The sequence below is a fragment of the Mustelus asterias genome, unplaced genomic scaffold (assembly GCF_964213995.1).
Source record: "Mustelus asterias unplaced genomic scaffold, sMusAst1.hap1.1 HAP1_SCAFFOLD_462, whole genome shotgun sequence".
NCBI lineage: Eukaryota > Metazoa > Chordata > Chondrichthyes > Carcharhiniformes > Triakidae > Mustelus > Mustelus asterias.
Window position 1 is genome coordinate 258,196 of NW_027590415.1, and position 20,775 is coordinate 278,970.

A 20,775-nucleotide genomic window follows, 5' to 3' on the forward strand; every position below is an offset into this window, starting at 1 on the left:
TCCGTTCCCAGTCACTGACTCCATCTCTCCCACTGGTCAATGTCTGAGGTTGAAACAAACCCTCATAATCTTGGGAACTCATTGGACTCGGAAATGAGATTCTGACCACATATTGTCCCTTCACCAAGATCACCTATTTTCAGCTGTGCAAGATCACGCATTGTTGATTATACTTCAACTCACCCGCACCTGAAATCCTCATCCATGCTTTTGTTACCTCGAGACTTGACAATTCAGACACACGCCTGCCCAATAGATTTCCTTCCCTAAAGAGCATTAGTAAACCAGATAGGGTTTTATGACAAGGGACAATTAGATTTTTAATTGCAGATTCATATTCATACTCAGAATTCTTCCTCACAGCCATCTGAACTCTTGCTCCTTGCTACAGAGAGCAGTCTCACTTCTCCTCACTATACCCCTTCTATCACTACTTGAATGGCATCCGTACTCCAGTGCAAAGGTCAGTCACCTCATCCATCCTGCAGTCCCCGCTCTTATCCAAAGAAGCTGGAAGAACCTCAAACCTTTGGTTAGTTGTAGAGGCTGACACAGCTGCCCTCTGTGTCCTCTTCGCTGCCTAAGCTGCAGTCACTCCGTCCTGGCTGTGACCACTTGGCAAATCTGAAGATTCTATCACTACCTGTCAGGATCCCATCCCCTTACCAGTTTAGTATAAATCCATCCCAACAGCTCTCACAAAGCTCCCAGGGAGGATGTTGGTCCCCTTCCTGTTCAAATGTAATCTGTCCAAATTGTACCGGTCCCAGTTCTGCCTGAAATGGTCGCTCTGCCCCAGGAATCTATAGCCCTCCCTCCTGTACCATCCATGCAGCCATGCAGTCTTCTCATCTACCTATACTCACTCTTCCAACTCTTCTGAAGGTGCTGACTCTGGCTGGGTTCCGTCATGCACTCACTGGTTCCTCTCTCTCTCTAGAAGATGCTGGCGCTGGCGCAGTTCAGTTCTACACTCACTGGTTCCTCTCCCTTTCTCTCAAGGCAATGGTTTTCATTGGGTTCAGCTCCACACTCACTGGTTCCTGTCTCCCTTCCCCTGAAGGTGATGACTCTGGGTGGATTCTGTTCCACACTCACTGGTTCCTCTCTTTCATACATAGAAAGTTGTTGCTTCGTCTCGAGGGTGTTGGCGAGGAGAAGAGGTTGCATGAACTAGGATTGTTTTCACTGAAAAGACAGAGGCTGAGGGGTTACCTGATAGAGATCAACAAAATTGTGAGAGGCAAAGACAAGGTGAATAGTAACAGACTTTCTCCCAGGGGTGGAAGGGGGCACATGTTCAAGGTGAGAGGGGGAAAGTTTAAGAGAGATGTGCGGGGGAGGTTTTTCACACAGCGAGTGGTGGGTGCCTGGAACAGTTTGCCACAGGAGGTGGTCGAAGCAGGCACAATAGCAACAGGTAAGGGTGGGTGCATGATTACGGAGGGAATGGAGAGATACGGACTGAGGAAGGGCAGGTTTTTTCTTCAGTTTAATTCGGTCATCATGTTCGGCACGGGCTTGGAGGGCCGAAGGGCCGATTCTTTTGCTGCACTTTTCTTTGTTCTCTTTAAACAGCGAATAGAAGAAATAGGCCCTTCGGCCCATCGAGCCTGATCTACCGTTCATTATGATCCTGGCTGATCAAGTTCGACTTCCTGATCCCACCTTCCACCCATACCCCTTGATCCCTTCAGCCACAAGAGCTATATCTAATTCCTTCTTGACATCACACATTTTGGCCTCAACTAACTTTCTGCATTCGCTATTTTCACAGATTCACCACTCTCTGGGTGAAGACATTTCTCCTCACCTCAGTCTGAGAATATCAGTAACATTCTACCTGAATCTACCATTTCTAGTCCTGTTAGAATTTTATAAGTTCCTATGAGACCCCTCTCAATCTTCTAAACTCCAAAGAACATCAGGATAAAAGCTTCTCTGCCGTTTGGCCATTCACACCCTTTATTCTCTCTGTGGACAGCTATTAGCAGTCTTTTCCCCTGGTTTCCATGGACTCATCTTTCATTCCCTCCCCCTGCAGTGTAAATATCTCCCACTTTCTATGCCTTTTAGCTTTGACAAAGGGTCATCTGAACTCAAAATCTCAGGTCTTTTCTCTCCTTACAGATGTTGCCAGACCTGCTGAGATTTTCCAGCATTTTCGCTGTTAGTTCCAATGAATATATTCGAACTGACTTCATCTTTCCTCACACGCCAGACTTGCCATCCCAGGAATCCACCTGATAAACGACAGTGAAATTTTGTCCTGTATGGCACGACAACAATAAGTACGATATCGCCAGTGTGCAGCAGAGTGGCGCAGCGGAAGCGTTCTGGGCCCATAACCCAGGGATAGATCGATCAGTACCATTTTCTGCTATTTCCGTTTCCAATATCAGATTTTTTAAAAAAACATTAGGTTGTTTCCCACAAGTATCTCACCTATTCCTTTACAGGACTCAATCATTTTCATCAACTCTCGTTTGCAATCAACAGTTTAAGCTGCAACGAGCTCTCTGCTGTAAATGCTACAAACACAGCTTTCCCCCTTTTCTCAGGGCAGTTCTGACACAGTCAAAAGGCCTTAAAATCATAGAATCCAGACAGTGCTGAAGGCCATTCGGCCCATGGAGTCTCCACCGACTCTCTGACAGAGCATCCCATCCATGCCCTATACCCATAGCACCATGCACTCACCCCGCTAATAGAACAAAGAACAAAGAACAGTACAGCACAGGAAACAAGCCCTTCGGCCCTCCAAGCCTGTGCCGCTCCTTGGTCCAACTAGACCAATCGTTTGTATCCCTCCATTCCCAGGCTGCTCATGTGACTATCCAGGTAAGTCTTAAACGATGTCAGCGTGCCTCCCTCCACCATCCTATTTGGCAGCGCATTCCAGGCCCCCACCACCCTCTGTGTAAAAAACATCCCTCTGATATCTGATTTATACTTCGCCCCTCTCACCTTGAGCCCGTGACCCCTCGTGATCGTCACCTCCGACCTGGGAAAAAGCTTCCTACTGTTCACCTTATCTATACCCTTCATAATCTTGTACACCTCTATTAGATCTCCCCTCATTCTCTGTCTTTCCAAGGAGAACAACCCCAGTTTACCCAATCTCTCCTCATAGCTAAGACCCTCCATACCAGGCAACATCCTGGTAAACCTTCTCTGCACTCTCTCTAACGCCTCCACTTCCTTCTGGTAGTGCGGCGACCAGAACTGGACGCAGTACTCCAAATGTGGCCTAACCAGCGTTCTATACAGCTGCATCATCAGACTCCAGCTTTTATACTCTATACCCCGTCCTATAAAGGCAAGCATACCATATGCCTTCTTCACCGCCTTCTCCACCTGTGTTGCCACCTTCAAGGATTTGTGGACTTGCACACCTAGGTCCCTCTGTGTTTCTATACACCTGATGACTCTGCCATTTATTGTATAACTCCTCCCGACATTATTTCTTCCAAAATGCATCACTTCGCATTTATCCGGATTAAACTCCATCTGCCACCTCTCCGCCCAATTTTCCAGCCTATCTATGTCCTGCTGTATTGCCCGACAATGCTCTTCGCTATCCGCAAGTCCAGCCATCTTCGTGTCATCCGCAAACTTGCTGATTACACCAGTTACACCTTCTTCCAAATCATTTATATATATCACAAATAGCAGAGGCCCCAGTACAGAGCCCTGCGGAACTCCACTGGTTTTAACCTGGTGTTGTTAAACTTCTTACTGTGTTTACCCCAGTCCAACGCCGGCATCTCTACATCAGAACTCCACTGGTCACAGACCTCCAGCCGGAAAAAGACCCTTCGACCACTACCCCTCTATCTGTCTGACCACTAATCTATCTTACCTTCACTTCTTAACACACCAAAGGCACTCTAGCATGGCAAATCCACCCAGCCGGCACATTTTGGGACTGTGGAAGGAATCCGGAGTACTCGGTTTCCAGACGTAACTTACCTGGGTGAATGCAGCTCCATAAACAGTCAAAGTTTGACGCTATCCTGTACAAAGCATCTGCCTTCATTCGCTCCCCATCCACAGATATTCACTCCCTCCACCAAAAATTAAAGTTTATTTATGAGTCACAAATAGGTTTACATTGTCATTGGCAGACAGCGGCAGCGGTGTGCACCATCCACAAGATGCATTGCCTGAATTAACAAAGGCTAATTTGGCAGCACCTTCCAAACCCACCGTGACTTTGGCCGAGAAGGAAAAGGGCAGCAGACGCATCAGAACAACACGACCTGGGAATCTCCCTCCAAGGCACTCACCATCAGGACTTGGAAATATATCGCCGTTCCTTCAGTATCAGTAGGTCAGAACCCAGAAACTTCCCACTCCCCAACACCTCCCACCCCCCACCCCCGAATTGCACTGTGGGTGTACCTACATGACATTTATGGCAGCAGTTGAAGATTGCAGTTCAGCACAGCGTACTCCAAGACAATTATGGACGGGCAATAAATCCTGGCTGAGCAAGCGATGCCCTAATCCCATGAATGGACAAAGTAAAAAAAAACAACTGATCAAAAAGCTTCCTCCTCACCTCCATCTTCAATGGGATGTTGCTTTTTAAAAAACTCTGCTTTTCTGGTCACATTGTCAGTGTAATTCTGAGCACAATCAGGATTATTTAGTAAGTGTTGCCCCATTGCAGAATCACATTATGCAGTCGTGACCTGCCTGGTGGTGTATCTGGTCGGATTTGTCACCGTGATTCACCGCATCCCTGTAGCTATGGACTGCCCAGGACACACAATCAGTGTGGGAATCAGTTCACCTGTTTCAGTATCTGGAACCATTCCGTATCTGAATTTGTCTGGTGTTGTTTCTGTGAGTGTCTCGGACTGTTATAAAGTGTGTGAGTGTGGTATCATTCTGGACCTGTCGATGGTTCTTTATTCTGTGATATGTCTGTGGGGTGTCTCAGTGGTACTGGAGTCAGCACTGTTGCCTCACAGCACAGGGGACCCGGGTTTGATTCCTGGCTTGGGCCACTGTCTGCGTGGAGTTTGCATGTTCTCACTGTGTCTGCGTGGATTTCCTCCGGGTGCTCCGGTTTCCTCCCACAGGTCAAAGACACGCTGGTTAGGTGCACTGGCCGTACTAAACTCTCCTTCAGTGTACCTGAACAGGTGCCAGAGTGTGGCGACTCTGGGATTTTCACAGTAACTTCATTGCAATGTTAATGTAAGCGTACTTGTGACTCATGAATAAACAGTAAATTTCATATAAATGTGGGGATCATCGATAATTTTAAGTCCCCTGGCGCTGTTTTTGGAACATATGCGTTAATTCCCGTGGTACTGTTTATGGAACATCAGCTTTATGCTGGTCCTATCATTGGAAATAATTCTGTATGTAAGTCTCTGGTGCTGTTTAAAATTGTGGGTTTCATTTGTTATCTGTCACACATCTCTCTCTCTCGCTATTCTTCCTTTTGCATTCATTACTCTGTGTGAGTCTTGGATTGTTTCTAAATCTCTCAGTGATACAATTGATGTGTGCAATTTATTTCATATCACTCAGGCACAGCTCCTCTGAGTGAATGCAGCAAGCAGCCTGTATTTTTCAGCTCCTGAAAGTGCATGTGAGTGAGAACTATCATCTCATCTATCAATCTTCGGTATTTAGTATGAGTTTGGGATTAATTAAATAATCTGCAGTCTCTGGGACTATTCATGAATTTGGATTAATTCCAAATAACTTTCCAGCACCGAAACAGACCACTTATGTGGTAGGTGTTAAGCAAACAATGTGTGTGAGTTTCAGCCCAGCAATAAATCTCTGTCAGTGTGAACACAATTGTGAAAGATAATGTATGCTTCAATCTGATACTGGATTGCTATGCAAGTTTCACTCAGGTTGTTCACATTGATTTGATCTGTGACACTCAGCCTGATTCTGTGTAAGAATTTTGACATGCATGTAAAATGAAGTCCAGTCTGGAATTGGTAGAGTGTCTTCCACCTGGCACAGTGTGAGTGAGGATTTCGCGTTAGTTAATAATTTATAGTTCAGTTCGTAGCCATCAAATTGATGTTGTAACTTTTAGTTTCATAAGCAGGGTAAGTTTTCAACTGGCATTTGTGTTTGTATCCTAGCTTTCAGAATATCCGAATCTGAGAATGTATTTGAGATTTGAATGTGTACCTAATGTATGTGAGGGCAGACTGTGGGGATTATTGCGACCACTTCTAAACCCCTGATTTGGTGATATGACTGGTATTTAACTCGAATCTCAGAGTACATTATGAAGGTTGTGTAACTTTGAACAGAAAACCATCTGTCAGTTTTATCTGATATTTAATTTGGAGCTGAGGCTGCACTATTGTGTGGTTGACACAGCGATGATCTGATAATTGATGAGAATTTGGACTGGGATTGATGAATCCCCCTGTTAGTTGTACTGAGTTTGTTTTGATTTCTTATTGTCTCATGTATTATTCTGCTGTGAAAATTCCAGTTTCTTGCATGCTGGTTCGACAAAGCATACCGTTCATGGAGGAGAAATGAAGCAGTGTCGTGTTAAAAAATTTATTTACCAGGAGTAGGGTTCGAGCCCACGAGCACATATGTCTATTGGATCTTAAATCCAACGCCTTAACCTCTCGGCCATCCTAGTACGAAAATTTGGCATGATGTGAACACGACATCTGGCTTTCCTGCTGTTAGAGCAGTGGATTAAAAATGCGCCTCTGGATTTATTTCTGCTGTCTCAGACGTGGAAGTGATGAGCTGTTTGCTTCTCTGTCAGTGAAAATATGCGGAATGTGTGACAAGGAGCTGGCGACACTCTTCTCTTTAACTTCCGTGGACGAAATATCACATTTATTCCGGTTCCTTCAATTATTTGTCCGCGCGAACAAAGTACATTTGACAACTCAAATACACATTCCGTCAGTTTAATCTCGATTAATAATCATTGTGAGCGGTTTGCGAGGCTGAAGCCAGACTCGTGCTCTGATTGGTCACTGTCATTTCAATCAGGTTCGTAACAAATCTGAGAGCCAGGAGAAGAAATGGGAGGTTTTGATTGGTTTACATTTCCAAATTGGAAAAGCCCGCCAATTTCAGTGCAGGAAAAATAGAAAATAACCGAACGCCTGAATGTTCAGGAAACTATTTCAATCTCACACTTTATAATCTGTTTATTGTATTTTCCCTCACAGAATCCTGGCGCTATTTTAGGAACAGTTTGATTTTCTCAATCTGTTATCTGTCACCAGCGGAAATAAGACCCCGTTCAGCAGTTTAAAACGGAGCAAATCTCAGCTCACTGGAAAAGCAAAAACAGAGATTCCCAGCCAACTCCTTCACACAGGCTTCACAGGGACAGAGGGAAAGGCTGATTTCTGATCCTCTCCCCTGAAAGCGGCTGGGAATATTACAATCGGAAGTGTGGAGAGAATCCCCGCCATATCCTGCCGGTTGAATCGGCAGCATTGTGTCCGGAGAATCGGGGCTGCGGGGAGTGGGGGGGGGGGGGGGGGCGCGGAGGGGAAGGGGGGGGTCGCTACGATGGGCTCAGGGTCCTGAGTGTGCACAAATCTCGCTGATTCCGTCCTCTGAGAAAACTGCGGAATACACAGATGAGCCCGAGAAGAACCTCCTCATTCCCGCCTTTCTTCTGTTCAGGCTGCGACTCCGAGATCACCCGAGATCAATAAACATCATTGTATTATGAAGTTAATTCACCAATTGTTAAAGCTCTCAATATAGGTATTATTAAATTTAAGTAATGGCTTCCTAATATTGTGTTTCTCCTCATTGCCCCTCACAAATCCCAGACTGAGTTTAATAATCCACTCTCAGTTCAGTTTGATTGTCCCATCAATGTGAAAGTGTGTGTGAGGGGCGGGTCTGAAGTCCCATTCACAGCATTCTGTAACGGGACAAATCCCTATTCTCCAGAAATAGATCTCTCATTAACTTAATAAGGGAAAAGATGGAACAGCTTTTTTCACAGAGATTGTGCGTGGCTCTTAAAAGAGCCGTTGTGTTTGGGGTTCTTTTCAGTCCATTGGGGAGTTTTAATTGGTGTACTTGGTCACCGCCTTTGTCCCTTCCGACACGACGTGCTTGGTCAGTTCCCCGGGCAGCAGCAGGCGCTCGGCGGTCTGGATCTCCCGGGAGCTAATGGTGCTGCGCTTGTTGTAATGGGCCAAGCGGGAAGCCTCATCCGCGATGCGCTCGAAAATATCGTTCACGAACGAGTTCATGATGCTCATGGCCTTGGAGGAGATGCCCGTGTCGGGGTGAACCTGCTTCATCACTTTGTAGATGTAGATGGAGTAACTCTCCTTCCTGGACATTCGCCGCTTCTTCCCGCCCTTTGCTACCGGTTTCTTCACCACTTTCTTCGCTTCCTTCTTGGGAACTGGTTTCGATGTTTGTTTCTTCTCATCAGCCATCTTCAATTTCACGCAGAAATAAAGCAAGCCCCTTTGGGAGGGGTTTCCACGATTGCGAACCATCGGAACGGCGATATATTTTCAAGTCAGGATGATGTGCGTCACGGAATGGAACTTAGAGGTGGTCGTTGTTTCTCTGCATCTGCTGTCCTTGTGCTGCCATGTGAGAGATTTATTGGGTTTGGATGCGCCTCGAGAAGGAAAAACCAACATCAGGGGCAGAATTTGAACCCATACCTCGAGTGGAGACTGCTACCCGAACGCAGGGCCTTAGACAGCTCGGCCATTCTGACTACACGGGGAAAGCTGTAAAATCTCTGCCGAAATTTTTTAAATTCCATCTTTATTGTTATTACATTTAAATCTCTGCCTCCGCATTGACTGATTGAGGGTAAACTGAACACTTATTTTGAAGTTCACGGACCAAGGTGAAGGTAAGACTAAGAGTTCCACAGGTTTGAGGGGTGAATAGTCCAGCACCATTCCATATTCTTCATCCAAAGAAGAAACTCGAGCTGGCAATCGATTTAAATCAGGACACAAGCTTTGGGCAGGAGTTTGCCAGCATGAGAACATGTGGTTTCAGAAGCTCCAAAGCAGACGCCAGCTTCATTTGCGGTCCTAGTGGCAGGTATTTTCTTTCCAGAATCGGCTGTTCCGCCATGAAAACTAGTGCCGGGTTAGGTGCAATGGTCATGTAAAATAGCCCCTTCGGGTCAGGAGCGTTAGCATGTTAAATACGTGAGGTTACGGGGATGGGGCCTGCATGGGATTGTTGTTGGCACAGGCTCGATGGGCCGATTGGCCTTCTTCAGTACTGTCGGGATTCTATGAAGTTTGGGCGGCTGTTTCACTTCTCTGAGAATATTGATAACTGTTCTCTGATAACGTTAAAACTTCTAACCAGTCAATGCCTGTTTGTGAACTGGCCATGAATAAGGCTGACATTGAAACGGTTCATATTGAAGTAGTTACAGCAAATTGATTCTTGAAGAGTTGTTAATATAATGCTTTCAGAGACTGTCGTAGCTCCTTAAAAGATCAGTTGCGCTTGTTTTCCGTTTGTTCATTAATTTCGTGAATCTATTTGGAGCGGGTACAGTTGGTCAGTATCTGTGCCTCTTGGTTGGCCAGCTCCGCGGGCAGCAGCAACTCCATTCCTGTTCCCGATGTCTTGACACAAACAGCAAATCCAAATTATTGTTCACTGCTGCCATCTCCTCGCTGAACGCGTGTTGTGCAACAAGGCAGCCATTCATTCGGAACCTTTTTGGATTGGAGTGAAAGAAGAACAACATGATTCTTACCAATTAAAATGATTGCAAAAAATGATATTAACCAAATTCCATGTTCCAGAGATCTATTTTCTGATTGAGCGATGCTGCACACCCCGATCTACGGAAAATATAAAACTCCCAGAAATGGAATGTCGTTTATAGGATTCTCTAATCTCTGATTTCTATGCCACCTCGTTGCTTGTGTATTCGTTCCGTAAATGCACGGGGAGTGTCAGAGTTAGGTGAGCGATGGTGGTGTAGTGGTGACTGTGCGTGCATTTGACCAAGAGTCAGTTCCTGACCATCACAGTGGTGACTTATTTAATTAGCTATCGCAGGTAAGAACAACAGAGGGTCACTCCTAAAATGAAATTCACTGAATATTCTTATTATCAATGAGTTACGAACGGAAAATCCAGCTTCAATTTGCTTTCAGTGTAAACTTTGTTTCAATGGAAGAACAGATCTCAAAACTAATCAATGAGTTCTCAGTCAGGAACAACAGTAAAAAAAGGTAAGTTCAACTGTCCAGAAAAAGGAGACAAGCCAAGTTCAGTTTATGAACTGTGCTATGGACACACCTGGTATCTGATGAAATCAGCAATTCAGGAAGTTGCGTAATTATATCTAATGAAAATAAGGGGCACATCAGCAGAGCAAGCGGTGGTGATATAGTGGTGAGCATAACTGCCTTCCAAGCAGTTGACCCGGGTTCGATTCCCAGCCATCGCATTCATCATTTTTTTTAGAATCTTATCCACGGTCTCTTGCGTTTCAAAACATGTGGACAAAAACAGCGAGAACGCAGCATTTGACGGCAATGTCATAAAATGGACTTCACGTTTGCATTTCATTTTTCCGGACGGAAAATTCGGCTTCAGTTTCTTTATACTGAAAGCAAATACTGAAATAGATGAACAAGTCTCTGATCTAATAAATGAATTCTCAGTCAGAGATAAATATATAAAACAAAGGGAACCGAGCACGGTTGACCTCCCTGACTGTGATCTCAATAATCCTGATGAAGCCAATATGAACTGCGGTGGTTGCATCGACTGGCCAATAAGGAGCTGCGATGGCCGAGTGGTTCAGGCGCTTGACTTGGAATCTAAATTTGCTTTCATTGGGAAACTTTGTTTAAGTGAAAGACCAGGCCTCAAAACCAATAATTGAGTCCCCAGAAAGGTACAATATTAAACTGTCCAAAAAACGAGAGTAAACAATTTCAGTCTACAAACTGCATTACGATACACCTGGTGTCCGATGAATTCGGCAACTAAGGTAGTTCCGTAATTATAACTAATGAAAATAACAATTAATGAAACAGCGAGAGATGGTGCGATAGTGGTGAGCATAGCTGCATTCCAAGCAGTTGGCTCGAGTGCGCTTCTCGGCCATCACCTTGATAATTTACTTCGGACCGTATCCACCATCTCTTGCGTTTCAAAACATGTGGATATACTAAAGTTCGAACAGAACAATAGGCGGCAACGAAATAAAAAGGACTTCCCGTTTTAATTTTATTTTTTTCGGACGGAGAAATCGGTTTCAATTTGTTTATACTGAAAACAATATTGAAATACAAGAACAAGTCTGAACTAATAAATAAATTCTCAGTCAAAGAATAGGACACCAAATAAAAGAGGAACATATTTCAGCTCACACTGTTCTCTACACAATCCTGGTGCCTGACGAAGTTAAGATGATGTGGAGATGCCGGCGTTGGACTGGGGTAAACACAGTAAGAAGTCTCACAACACCAGGTTAAAGTCCAACAGGTTTATTTGGTAGCAAGAGCCACGAGCTTTCGGAGCGCTGCTCCTTCATCATGTGACTCCAGCGAGTGGCCTTTGCTGCCAAATAAACCTGTTGGACTAAAACTGGTGTTGTGAGACTTCTTACGAAGTTAAGATGAACATTGCTGAGACGATTACATCACTTTGAGAGATAGGCAGCCACGGTGGCTGAGTGGTTAAGGCGTTCGACTCGAAACCCTCGTTTCCACGCGCAGGTTCAAGCCGTGCGCGCAGTGACTGAGACGAGAAATGTTTAATTGGCTTCTCCAGGGCAGCCCATGATATTGAGTTGTAATTTGCTGTGGTATTTTTCAATAATGATCGGGAACTATGCTGGCATCGACAAGATGGGCCGAATGGCGTCTGTGCTGTAACTCCCTTCCATGAGAAAAATCATGACGTAGGAAGAAAGAAAAAGAGCACAATCAGGACACAAGGACAAAACTACGTCTCATTTCAGAGTAACATTCTTATGTAATGACACACACGGCGTAGGAAATACACTTCATCAGAATACATTGAATGAATGAGAATATCAAAGTGCTGCTTAGATGATAAAATATCATGTTCATTCAAAAAATGCTACAAGCTGTTCACTACTGGGCGTTAAGTATTCCTGCTTAAAATAGCTTGGGAATGGAAGGAACATGTCGAATATCGGGAATTATAATCATATCTGAACGTTAGTAAAGGAGGATTATAGATATTCAGAAGACATCAGGAAATTTCATGTTTGAATTAATTTCAAAATGTCTTTGGATTAAGTGGTCACTTTGCCCCGGACTCCAAACACAAGCGATAAAGTGATGGAATATATTCAGAGATGAGAGAATTCTGCATCCAAATCGATGTTGCTTTAAAATCGTCCAATAATTTCTGACACATTGAACCGAGCTGGGCAACTCATTTAGAAAGCGGTTGTTGTATTGTTTACGCACAAGATATATTTCTGGTACAATATGTCCCAGACCGACAAAATTATATCCAAGAATGTCTGGAAAATGTCTGTGAGAGTCAGACCTGGATCCGAAATGAAACTAGCGGTGGCGGCACAGAGCAGCTTAAAGGCAGAGAGCAGACGGAGCAGAGACAAGCTGTTGTCAGCTCCCGGCTCCTCCAGTCTCTCTGTGTTTCACTCTCCTCACAAACTCTCCCACTGCAATTAAAATGGGACACTCCAGATTCTCAGACTGTCCTACTTCTATTACTGAAATCTGAAAATTTCCCGTTGAGAAATTTCCATCTGAATTCAGGGCAGCAATTTCCATTTCAACACGTCTCTTTGCTGAATTGATCGCGGTCTCTCAGTCGAGCGCTGACTCAGAGTTCGTTTGTCGACTGAAACCTTGAAATCGACCAAAACTTTCGCTTAACTTCTCTCTTCAGGTCTGAGCAGGACAGCAGCACGATCTAATGACAAGAGAATCTTTCGATTTGACACAAGAAGGGCTGGAGAATCCGGAGCTGAGTGCGGACACACAAACACGAACATTTGTCTAACCCAGCCGCCCCTTTAACACACTCTCGCTGGCACAATGTTCACCTCTGCACATTGACAGGTCAAACTCTGTCTCAGATTGACAGCCCCAGGACTTCGTCTCCTCGCTCTGTGCTGTGGATTCTCGGGCATTAGTTGGAGTTTCACAGGTCAGTAACTGTTAAAACCGCTGAGGCCGGCGATGCTCACAGTGTCTGTTCCCCAGATTCAGGGGGCTGCAGCCAATTAGAGCTGTGCCTGGGTGAACCCAGAACTGGTTGAAATTATGATCTTGTTCACAAGCTGAATTCTATTTGGTCAGATGAATATACAGATTGTGCGCACTCAGTTACTAACCCACAAATTCCCCCCTTCATATAAAGTTGATGAGAGGGCGTGGAGGGATAGACAGAGACAGAGTGAGTTCGGGCAGTGAGACACAGACGGCCAGACAATGTCTCAATTACAAAAATCCTTGTAAATTCCGGCTTTTTCCAGAAAGAGTATCTTGGAGAAACAAAAGCTGCAGCCTCAGCTCTCAGTGATATTGTACCAGAGACACAGTATTAATACCACACTCAGGAACAGTACTGCATTTTGACAGAAGAGATGGGGAGAGGCAATAGAAACTGAATGGTCCAGTTCTCGACTGTGTGCAGGCTGACGGGGACCTGAGGTTCAAAGAGACCTTTGATGGAAAGAGTCGTCAGGAAGGCGGATTGGATCTTTGGCTTCGTAAGTCGAGGCACTGAGTATAAAAGCAGGGAAGTTATGCTCAATCTTTATGAAGTTCTGATCAACTGCAGCTGTTTTTGGATTGCACCCAGACGCGGTAAGCACAGCTTAGAAAGTGCGTGAGGGTCCTTATGAGGGGGGAAACGAGATTTACTGTTTTGGATCCAGCGATGAGGGATTATACCGACAAGGTAATGCTGGATAATTCGGAGTTTCTCTCTTTGCAGCAAACGGGATTGAGTGGTGCTGTACGAGAGGTGTAAAATACTATAACATATTGAACTAAGGCACACAGGGGGAAGTTGCTGCATTAGCTGCGAGCAGGAGTATTCAGGGACAGGTATTAAAGATTTTAGACAGGATGTGGAGGAGGCATAGGATCCCGACAGTGCGGAAGGAGGCCATTCGGCCCAGACATTCTGCACCGACTCTCCGACAGAGAATCTCTCCCTGTAACCCCACGTAATTACGCTGCTTATCCCCCTGAAAATAAGGGTCAATTTTTCCTGGTCAATCCACCTAATCTGCACATCGTTGGAGATGAGAGGATACCGGAGCACCCGAAGGAAACCCACGCAGACATGGGGAGAACGGGCAAACTCCACACAAACAGGCAGCCAAGAATGATAGAAATAGACTTTAGTTTCCGGCCGTTTACAAACTCTGGGGATTCCCCTTCAATTTTTTGGCATCTGGGAATCAGAGAAGCATCCAAAAACGCAACTGAAAATAAATACAATCACGGCAGTTATTCACATGGAGCTAATATTTGAGACGGCATGGCATGTGTTGACCGCGTGGCCTAATGGATAAGGCGTCTGACTTCGGTAGTTCTGTGCGCTGATGATATCAGAAGATTGCAGGTTCGAGTCCTGTCGCGGTCGTTTTATGCAGAAATCTGGTAGAACTGACGGCAAACCGAGATTTCCTTCTTCAGCTGAAAGCTCTGCATTGTCTTGCACACACTGCAGGGCGCTTTCTCTGAATGCATTTCCTCCTTGTTCTGTTCATCAAATTTTCTCCTCTCTTTATTTTATTCTCCTCCCAAGAAATCAATATTTTTTGTGTGATCTTAATAAATTATTGATGCTCCCGAATGGAGCAACAGGCTTTGCAGCAAATGGTTTCATAAAATTCTGTGGAGGAAAATCTAATGTCCTCAGGAAGAGGTTTAGTAATGAGCTGAGTGAACTGTTTCTGCTTACAGGGATGAAAGGTGATGGGGCTGGTAATCCAGAGGCTGGCACTAATCTTTGGGGACACGGAGTAAATCCCACCACGGCAGCTGATGAAATTTAAAATCACTATTTAATCAATCTGGAATTGAAAGCTGGTCTCAGTAATGGCGGCCTTGAAACTACGGTCGATTGTTGTAAAATATAATCGGATTCACCGATGCACTACAGATAAATAAGTCTGGCCTCCTTAACTGGTCTGGCCTACATGTGACTCCAGACCCAGAGTAAGAGGGTGACTCTTACTCGACCTGTGAAATGGTCAAACAAGCCATTCTCAGTTGAAGGGGAATTAGGGAAGGGCAACAAATGCTGGTCCTGCAGGCGACACCAACAGCCCATAAAAAGAAGAAGAATTGAGTGGAAAGAGAATGGCCTGGTAACGGACTGAGAAACTGGACCCTTCTTCTCCTCTAATAACAAGGCTGAGGAATGGCCTGATTCTGGGATTTAAATTAGGGAAACATTTGGAAAAAAAATCATTTCGATCAAATAGGACCAGGGAAGGGCAGATAAGAATGTATCTCACTCATATATGCCATTGATGGTTGGTAGTTTTAGGGCAATGATGTACATCCGACCAGTGTATCAGCGCATCCTAAGAGTGTGAGGGAAATTCCAAAAGTAATTAGAACATAGAACATAGAACATTACAGCGCAGAACAGGCCCTTCGGCCCACGATGTTGCACCGACCAGTTAAAAAAAAACTGTGACCCTCCAACCTAAACCAATTTCTTTTCGTCCATGAACCTATCTACGGATCTCTTAAACGCCCCCAAACTAGGCGCATTTACTACTGATGCTGGCAGGGCATTCCAATCCCTCACCACCCTCTGGGTAAAGAACCTACCCCTGACATCGGTTCTATAACTACCCCCCCTCAATTTAAAGCCATGCCCCCTCGTGCTGGATTTCTCCATCAGAGGAAAAAGGCTATCACTATCCACCCTATCTAAACCTCTAATCATCTTATATGTTTCAATAAGATCCCCTCTTAGCCGCCGCCTTTCCAGCGAAAACAATCCCAAATCCCTCAGCCTCTCCTCATAGGATCTCCCCTCCATACCAGGCAACATCCTGGTAAACCTCCTCTGCACCCTCTCCAAAGCCTCCACATCCTTCCTGTAATGTGGGGACCAGAACTGCACACAGTACTCCAAGTGCGGCCGCACCAGAGTTGTGTACAGTTGCAACATAACGCTACGACTCCTAAATTCAATCCCCCTACCAATAAACGCCAAGACACCATATGCCTTCTTAACAACCTTCCCCTTCTAAAATTCTTCCCCGACATCCTCCAGATTGAAGCGAGGTAACATTCATGCCGATGACTGGGAGGAGCTTGAAAAAGGGCGAAACATATCCGCCAATCTGCAGCATACTTTTATGAGGCAAAATGGCGGCAGAGAAGAAAGTAACAGAGAAGAAAGCTCTGTGGACCGAGAATGGGCCTGTTCACTCACATGAAGACCCATAGCAGAAACTCACGGCCCTGAATGGATGTCATCCTTGAATCGAGTGACAGGCAACGATTACAATTGCTTATTACAAAATACCTATCATAAAAAACCACGTCCAACATTAGTATTGTTAAAATTTTCCACTCATATACACCCACAGAGCCTGACAGATAAACAATGAATTCCACTCTCAATTCCTGCATCACACACCAAGGGACACAGAATGGTTTTCACATCCATACACACAGAATAGTTACAGCGCAGGAAAAAATAATCGGACACTTTGTGTCTGGGAGTTGTCATCTCCATAGAAGCTCAGCTATCGCAGCCCACAGCTGAAAGCACGGCAGCAAAATTTGCAGAAGCCACAATATATGTCGTCAAGTAACTTGTGGAGAGGAGAGGACGTAAGGAGCTTGGAGATAGTTATAGACAGGTTTTGTGCATGTGTAGAAACCTGGCAACTGGAATAAAATGTGAAGTTATTCACTTTGGCAGGAAGAGAACAAAATCAGATTATTACTGAATTCTAGAAGGGCTACAAACTTCCCCAGATGCAAAGGGATCTCGTTGTTCTAGTGTACGAATCACAAATATTTAGTATGCGAGAATAACAAGTAACAAAAAAGGTAAATGGAATGTTTGCTTTGTTACAAGCATTTAACCATGTAAGAAAATATTGTTATGCTTCAGTTGTTTCGGTCATTAGTGAAGTATCTCGAATATTGTCTGAAGTTTTGGTATCCATATCTAATGAAGGATGTAAATGCGTTGCAAACGGTCCAGAAGAGATTACCAGTTTGATAACTTGAATAGTTCGACAATGCAGAGGAGATTTACCAGATTGCGAAGAGGAAAGAATTTCCTCTGTTAGGGCATCTTTGCAACGGGGATACTCCGAGTCGGAGGTACCTTGTTCAAAGCACATCAGATCTTGAATGGCCTTCACAATTGCACGTGGAAATGATGTATCTTCACGTGAGTGAATGCAGAACAACGGGCACTTAAAGAAAACTGAGCTTCCTCTTTTCGGACGACGAAGTCTGTTCTCTCGGAGCGTTGCGCGACTTTGGAACTCTGCCTCAGAAGGCGGTGGAGGCGGGGATATTGAATATTTTTAAGCCGGAGGGAGATGATTCCTATTTGGCAACAGAATCGAAGGTTGTCGGGGACAGATGGAAATGTGGAAATCGAAACATAAACAGATCAGCCATGATCTTACTGAATGGCGGGGCAGTCTTGTGGGGCCGAATGGCCTTCTTCTGCCCTTATTTCCTCTGTTCATGTGTCCGTCGCCTGATTGTAAATTTCCCCTCAACAGGACTGCTGAAACGCACCCGTATTCGCGGTTCACTCAGAGCACCGGAATTAAACTAATACATGGAAAAAATAAAATCAGACGGTGGGATTCCCAGATCTGTCAGACTGTATGGTTGTTTTTCGAGTCTGCAGAGATATTTTCTCTGCAATGTGTTCACGGGAGCTCAACATTGCTTCGGCATTCGCTCATTGTCGCCGTCTTCATTGCAAAGAATTATCTTTAAAAAAAACTTTTCGGGGCTCGTCCGGGATTTGAACCCGAGACCTCTCGCATCTTCATGCTGCGCCCAAAGCGAGAATCATACCCCTAGACCAACGAGCCACCCGCAGTAACCCAAACACTGAAAACAACTTTTCAATGTATCCCAAAGTTTAGCATATATCTTTTCACAACGCAATTGTTTATCGACTATCTTTTCTCAACGCATCAGAGATGTTAATGAACAATGTTTCATTTCACTGTCTGTTCTGGTGAAGGTCAGAAGCAGTGATATCTGTTTTCACCACTCGCCAAGTCGGCCTGTGGTTGTGAATCACCAGTCCTGTGTGTAATATCATTCTGCCAGTCAGTGAGTTTTAGTAGAAATTCGAAGTCATCCTGACTTCATCAGTAGCCTCATGGTTAAAGTATGAGTGATGCGAAGCATGATGTGATCAAATGAGTGTCTGTTTCAGTCTTTCCGCGGTGAGTTTTCATGCTGAGGAGAAACATGTGGGACATGGTCTGGGAATATTTCACACTGCTCCATTCCCATAATTCCCTGACCTGATGGAAAGAAAATGTATTCTATTTGCAGCAGCTACATTTCCAGCATGTTCCATCTGGCTGGTCATCCAGGAGCGCTGGTGAGGGAGACCTTCTTCCCCAGCTCTTCATGGATAGAAAATCAAATGGAAGGAGACGGTTGACAAGTTTCTGTGTAGTCGACGAGATGGTCGAATGGTTTTGGCGATGGTCTGATTATCGATTGTATTCTGCACGGGTGGTGCATAATGCACTCTCATCAACAATCCATGGAACGTTCCATACATTGCTTCTCTGCATTTGAACACACGTAGCTGTGCTTTTCCACATTTTGTTTCTTGTCGGCTCTTCACGACAATCTCTGAACTGATGTGATTGGAGTCCCTTTCGCTGAGAGGAACTACAATCCCAACATTGAAATTGTGTTCAATACTCAGGGTGTAAGACAAAGAGAATCACATTTCCCTGTGAATCTGCTGTGTTGCCTTCAATTTTCTATTACTCTCTCATGGTCTGCAAAGACAGCTAGTCTGCTTTGAGCGGAACATATATTGATTGGCTCAGCTCCTTGCATGTGACCGGCTCGTTGGTCTCGTGGTGTGATTCTCGCTTTGGGGGCTTCATAGAAACATAGAAGAAAGGAGCAGGAGGAAGCCATTTGGCCCTTCGAACCTGCTCTGCCATTCATTACGATCATGGCTAAACCTCCAAATCAATAGCCTCATCCCGCTTTTTCCCATAACCTCTGATCCCATTCGCCCAGGTGCTATATCTAGCCGCCTCTTGAATGCATTCAATATTTTGGCATCAACTACTTCCTGTGGTAATGAATTCCACAGGCGCACTACTCTTTGGGTGAAGGAATGTCTTCTCACCTCCGTCCTAAATGGTCTACCCTGAATCCTCAGACTGTGAGCCCTGTTTCTGGACTCTCCAACCATCGGAGAAATTCGACCTGCATCTATCCCGTCCAGCCCTTTTCGAATTTTATAAGTCTCTATGAGATCCCACCTCATTCGTCTGAACTCGGGCGAAAGCAATCCTAACCGAGTCTATCTCCCCTCATACATCTGCCCTGCCATCCCTGGAATCAACCTGGTAAGCCTTCACTGCACTCCCTCGAGTCCAAGAACATCCTTCCTCAGAAAAGGAGACCAAAAGTGCACACAATATTCTAGGTGTGGGCTCACCAAGGCCCTGTATAATTGCAACAACATATTCCTGCTTCTGCACTGGCAACCTCTCGCAATGAATGCCAACATACCATTTGCCTTCTTTGCCGCCTGCTGCACCTGCATGCTTACCTTCAGTGAATGGTGCACGACGACACCCAGCTCCCACTGCACACTCCCCTTTCCTAATTTACAGTCATGCAGGTAGTAATCTGCCTTCTTGTTTTACTTCCAAAATGAATAACCTCACACATGTCCAAATCTTACTGCATCTGCCATTGATTTGCCCACTCGCCCAACCTGTCCAGATCATTCTGAAGGATCTCTGCATCCTCGTCACAATTCACCCTCCCACTCAACTTGGTGTCATCTGCAAACTTTGTGGTGTTACAATTTGTTCCCTCATCCAAACCATTGATATTTATTGTGAATAGCTGGGGTCCCAGCGCCGATCCCTGTGGCACCCCATTAGCTACTGCCTGCCAATTTGGAAAGCACCCATTCGTTCCTACCCCTTTTCTCCTCTCTGCCAACCAGTTTTCGATCCATCTCAAGATGGAAATATTGAGAAATCCTGAGGTGGGAGGGAGAGGTGCCAGAGGTCTTGGTACATATTGGTACCGCTGACATAGGGAGGAAGAGGGAAGGGGTCATGAGAAGAGAATATAGGGAGTTAGGTAGACAGTTGGGAAGGAGGAACGCAAAGGTAGTAATCTCTGGATTTCTGCCTGTGCCACAGGAAAGTGAGAGTAGGAATGGATTGAGGTGGAGGATGAATGCGTGGCTGAGGGACTGGAGTAGGGGGCAGGGATTTAGGTTCCTGGATCATTGGGACCTCTTTAGGGGCAAATTTGACATTTACAAAAAAGACGGGTGGCACTTGAATCCCAGGGGGACCAATATCCTGGCAGGAAGGTTGGCTAAGGCTACTGGGGAGACTTTAAACTACAAAGGTTGGGGGGAGGGAATCGTGATGAGGTGACTGAGAGCGAGGAGGTTAGCCCACAAATAGAGAAGGATTGTAAACATTGTAAGAGGGAGAATAGACGGGTGATGGAGAAGGGGAGAGCTCAGACCGAAGGTTTGAGATGTGTCTATTTTATCGCCAGGAGTGTAGTGAATAAA

General features: G+C 45.1%; 1 protein-coding gene and 3 non-coding genes across 4 annotated transcripts; 2 read left to right on the forward strand and 2 right to left on the reverse strand.

Annotated features, from left to right (window-relative positions):
- Window positions 1-8,051: 8,051 nt before the first annotated feature.
- Window positions 8,052-8,441, reverse strand: LOC144486775 (histone H2B-like). The gene has a single exon (XM_078204810.1). It carries the CDS (start codon window positions 8,430-8,432, stop codon window positions 8,052-8,054), a length of 381 nt encoding a protein of 126 aa, XP_078060936.1. The 5' UTR covers window positions 8,433-8,441.
- Window positions 8,442-10,369: 1,928 nt separating this feature from the next.
- On the forward strand, window positions 10,370-10,441 carry trnag-ucc (transfer RNA glycine (anticodon UCC)). Its single transcript has one exon. It is a non-coding gene; the product is annotated as a tRNA-Gly (tRNA).
- Window positions 10,442-14,508: 4,067 nt separating this feature from the next.
- Window positions 14,509-14,601, forward strand: trnar-ucg (transfer RNA arginine (anticodon UCG)). Its single transcript has 2 exons — window positions 14,509-14,545; window positions 14,566-14,601. It is a non-coding gene; the product is annotated as a tRNA-Arg (tRNA).
- A 3,369-nt stretch (window positions 14,602-17,970) lies between these two features.
- Window positions 17,971-18,055, reverse strand: trnap-ugg (transfer RNA proline (anticodon UGG)). The gene is given in 2 exon segments: window positions 17,971-18,006; window positions 18,020-18,055. It is a non-coding gene; the product is annotated as a tRNA-Pro (tRNA).
- Window positions 18,056-20,775: the final 2,720 nt, after the last annotated feature.

Coding starts and splice junctions, on each gene's coding strand:
- LOC144486775 (XM_078204810.1), bottom strand. CDS start 8,432: ATGGCTGATGAGAAGAAACAAACATCGAAACCAGTTCCCAAGAAGGAA.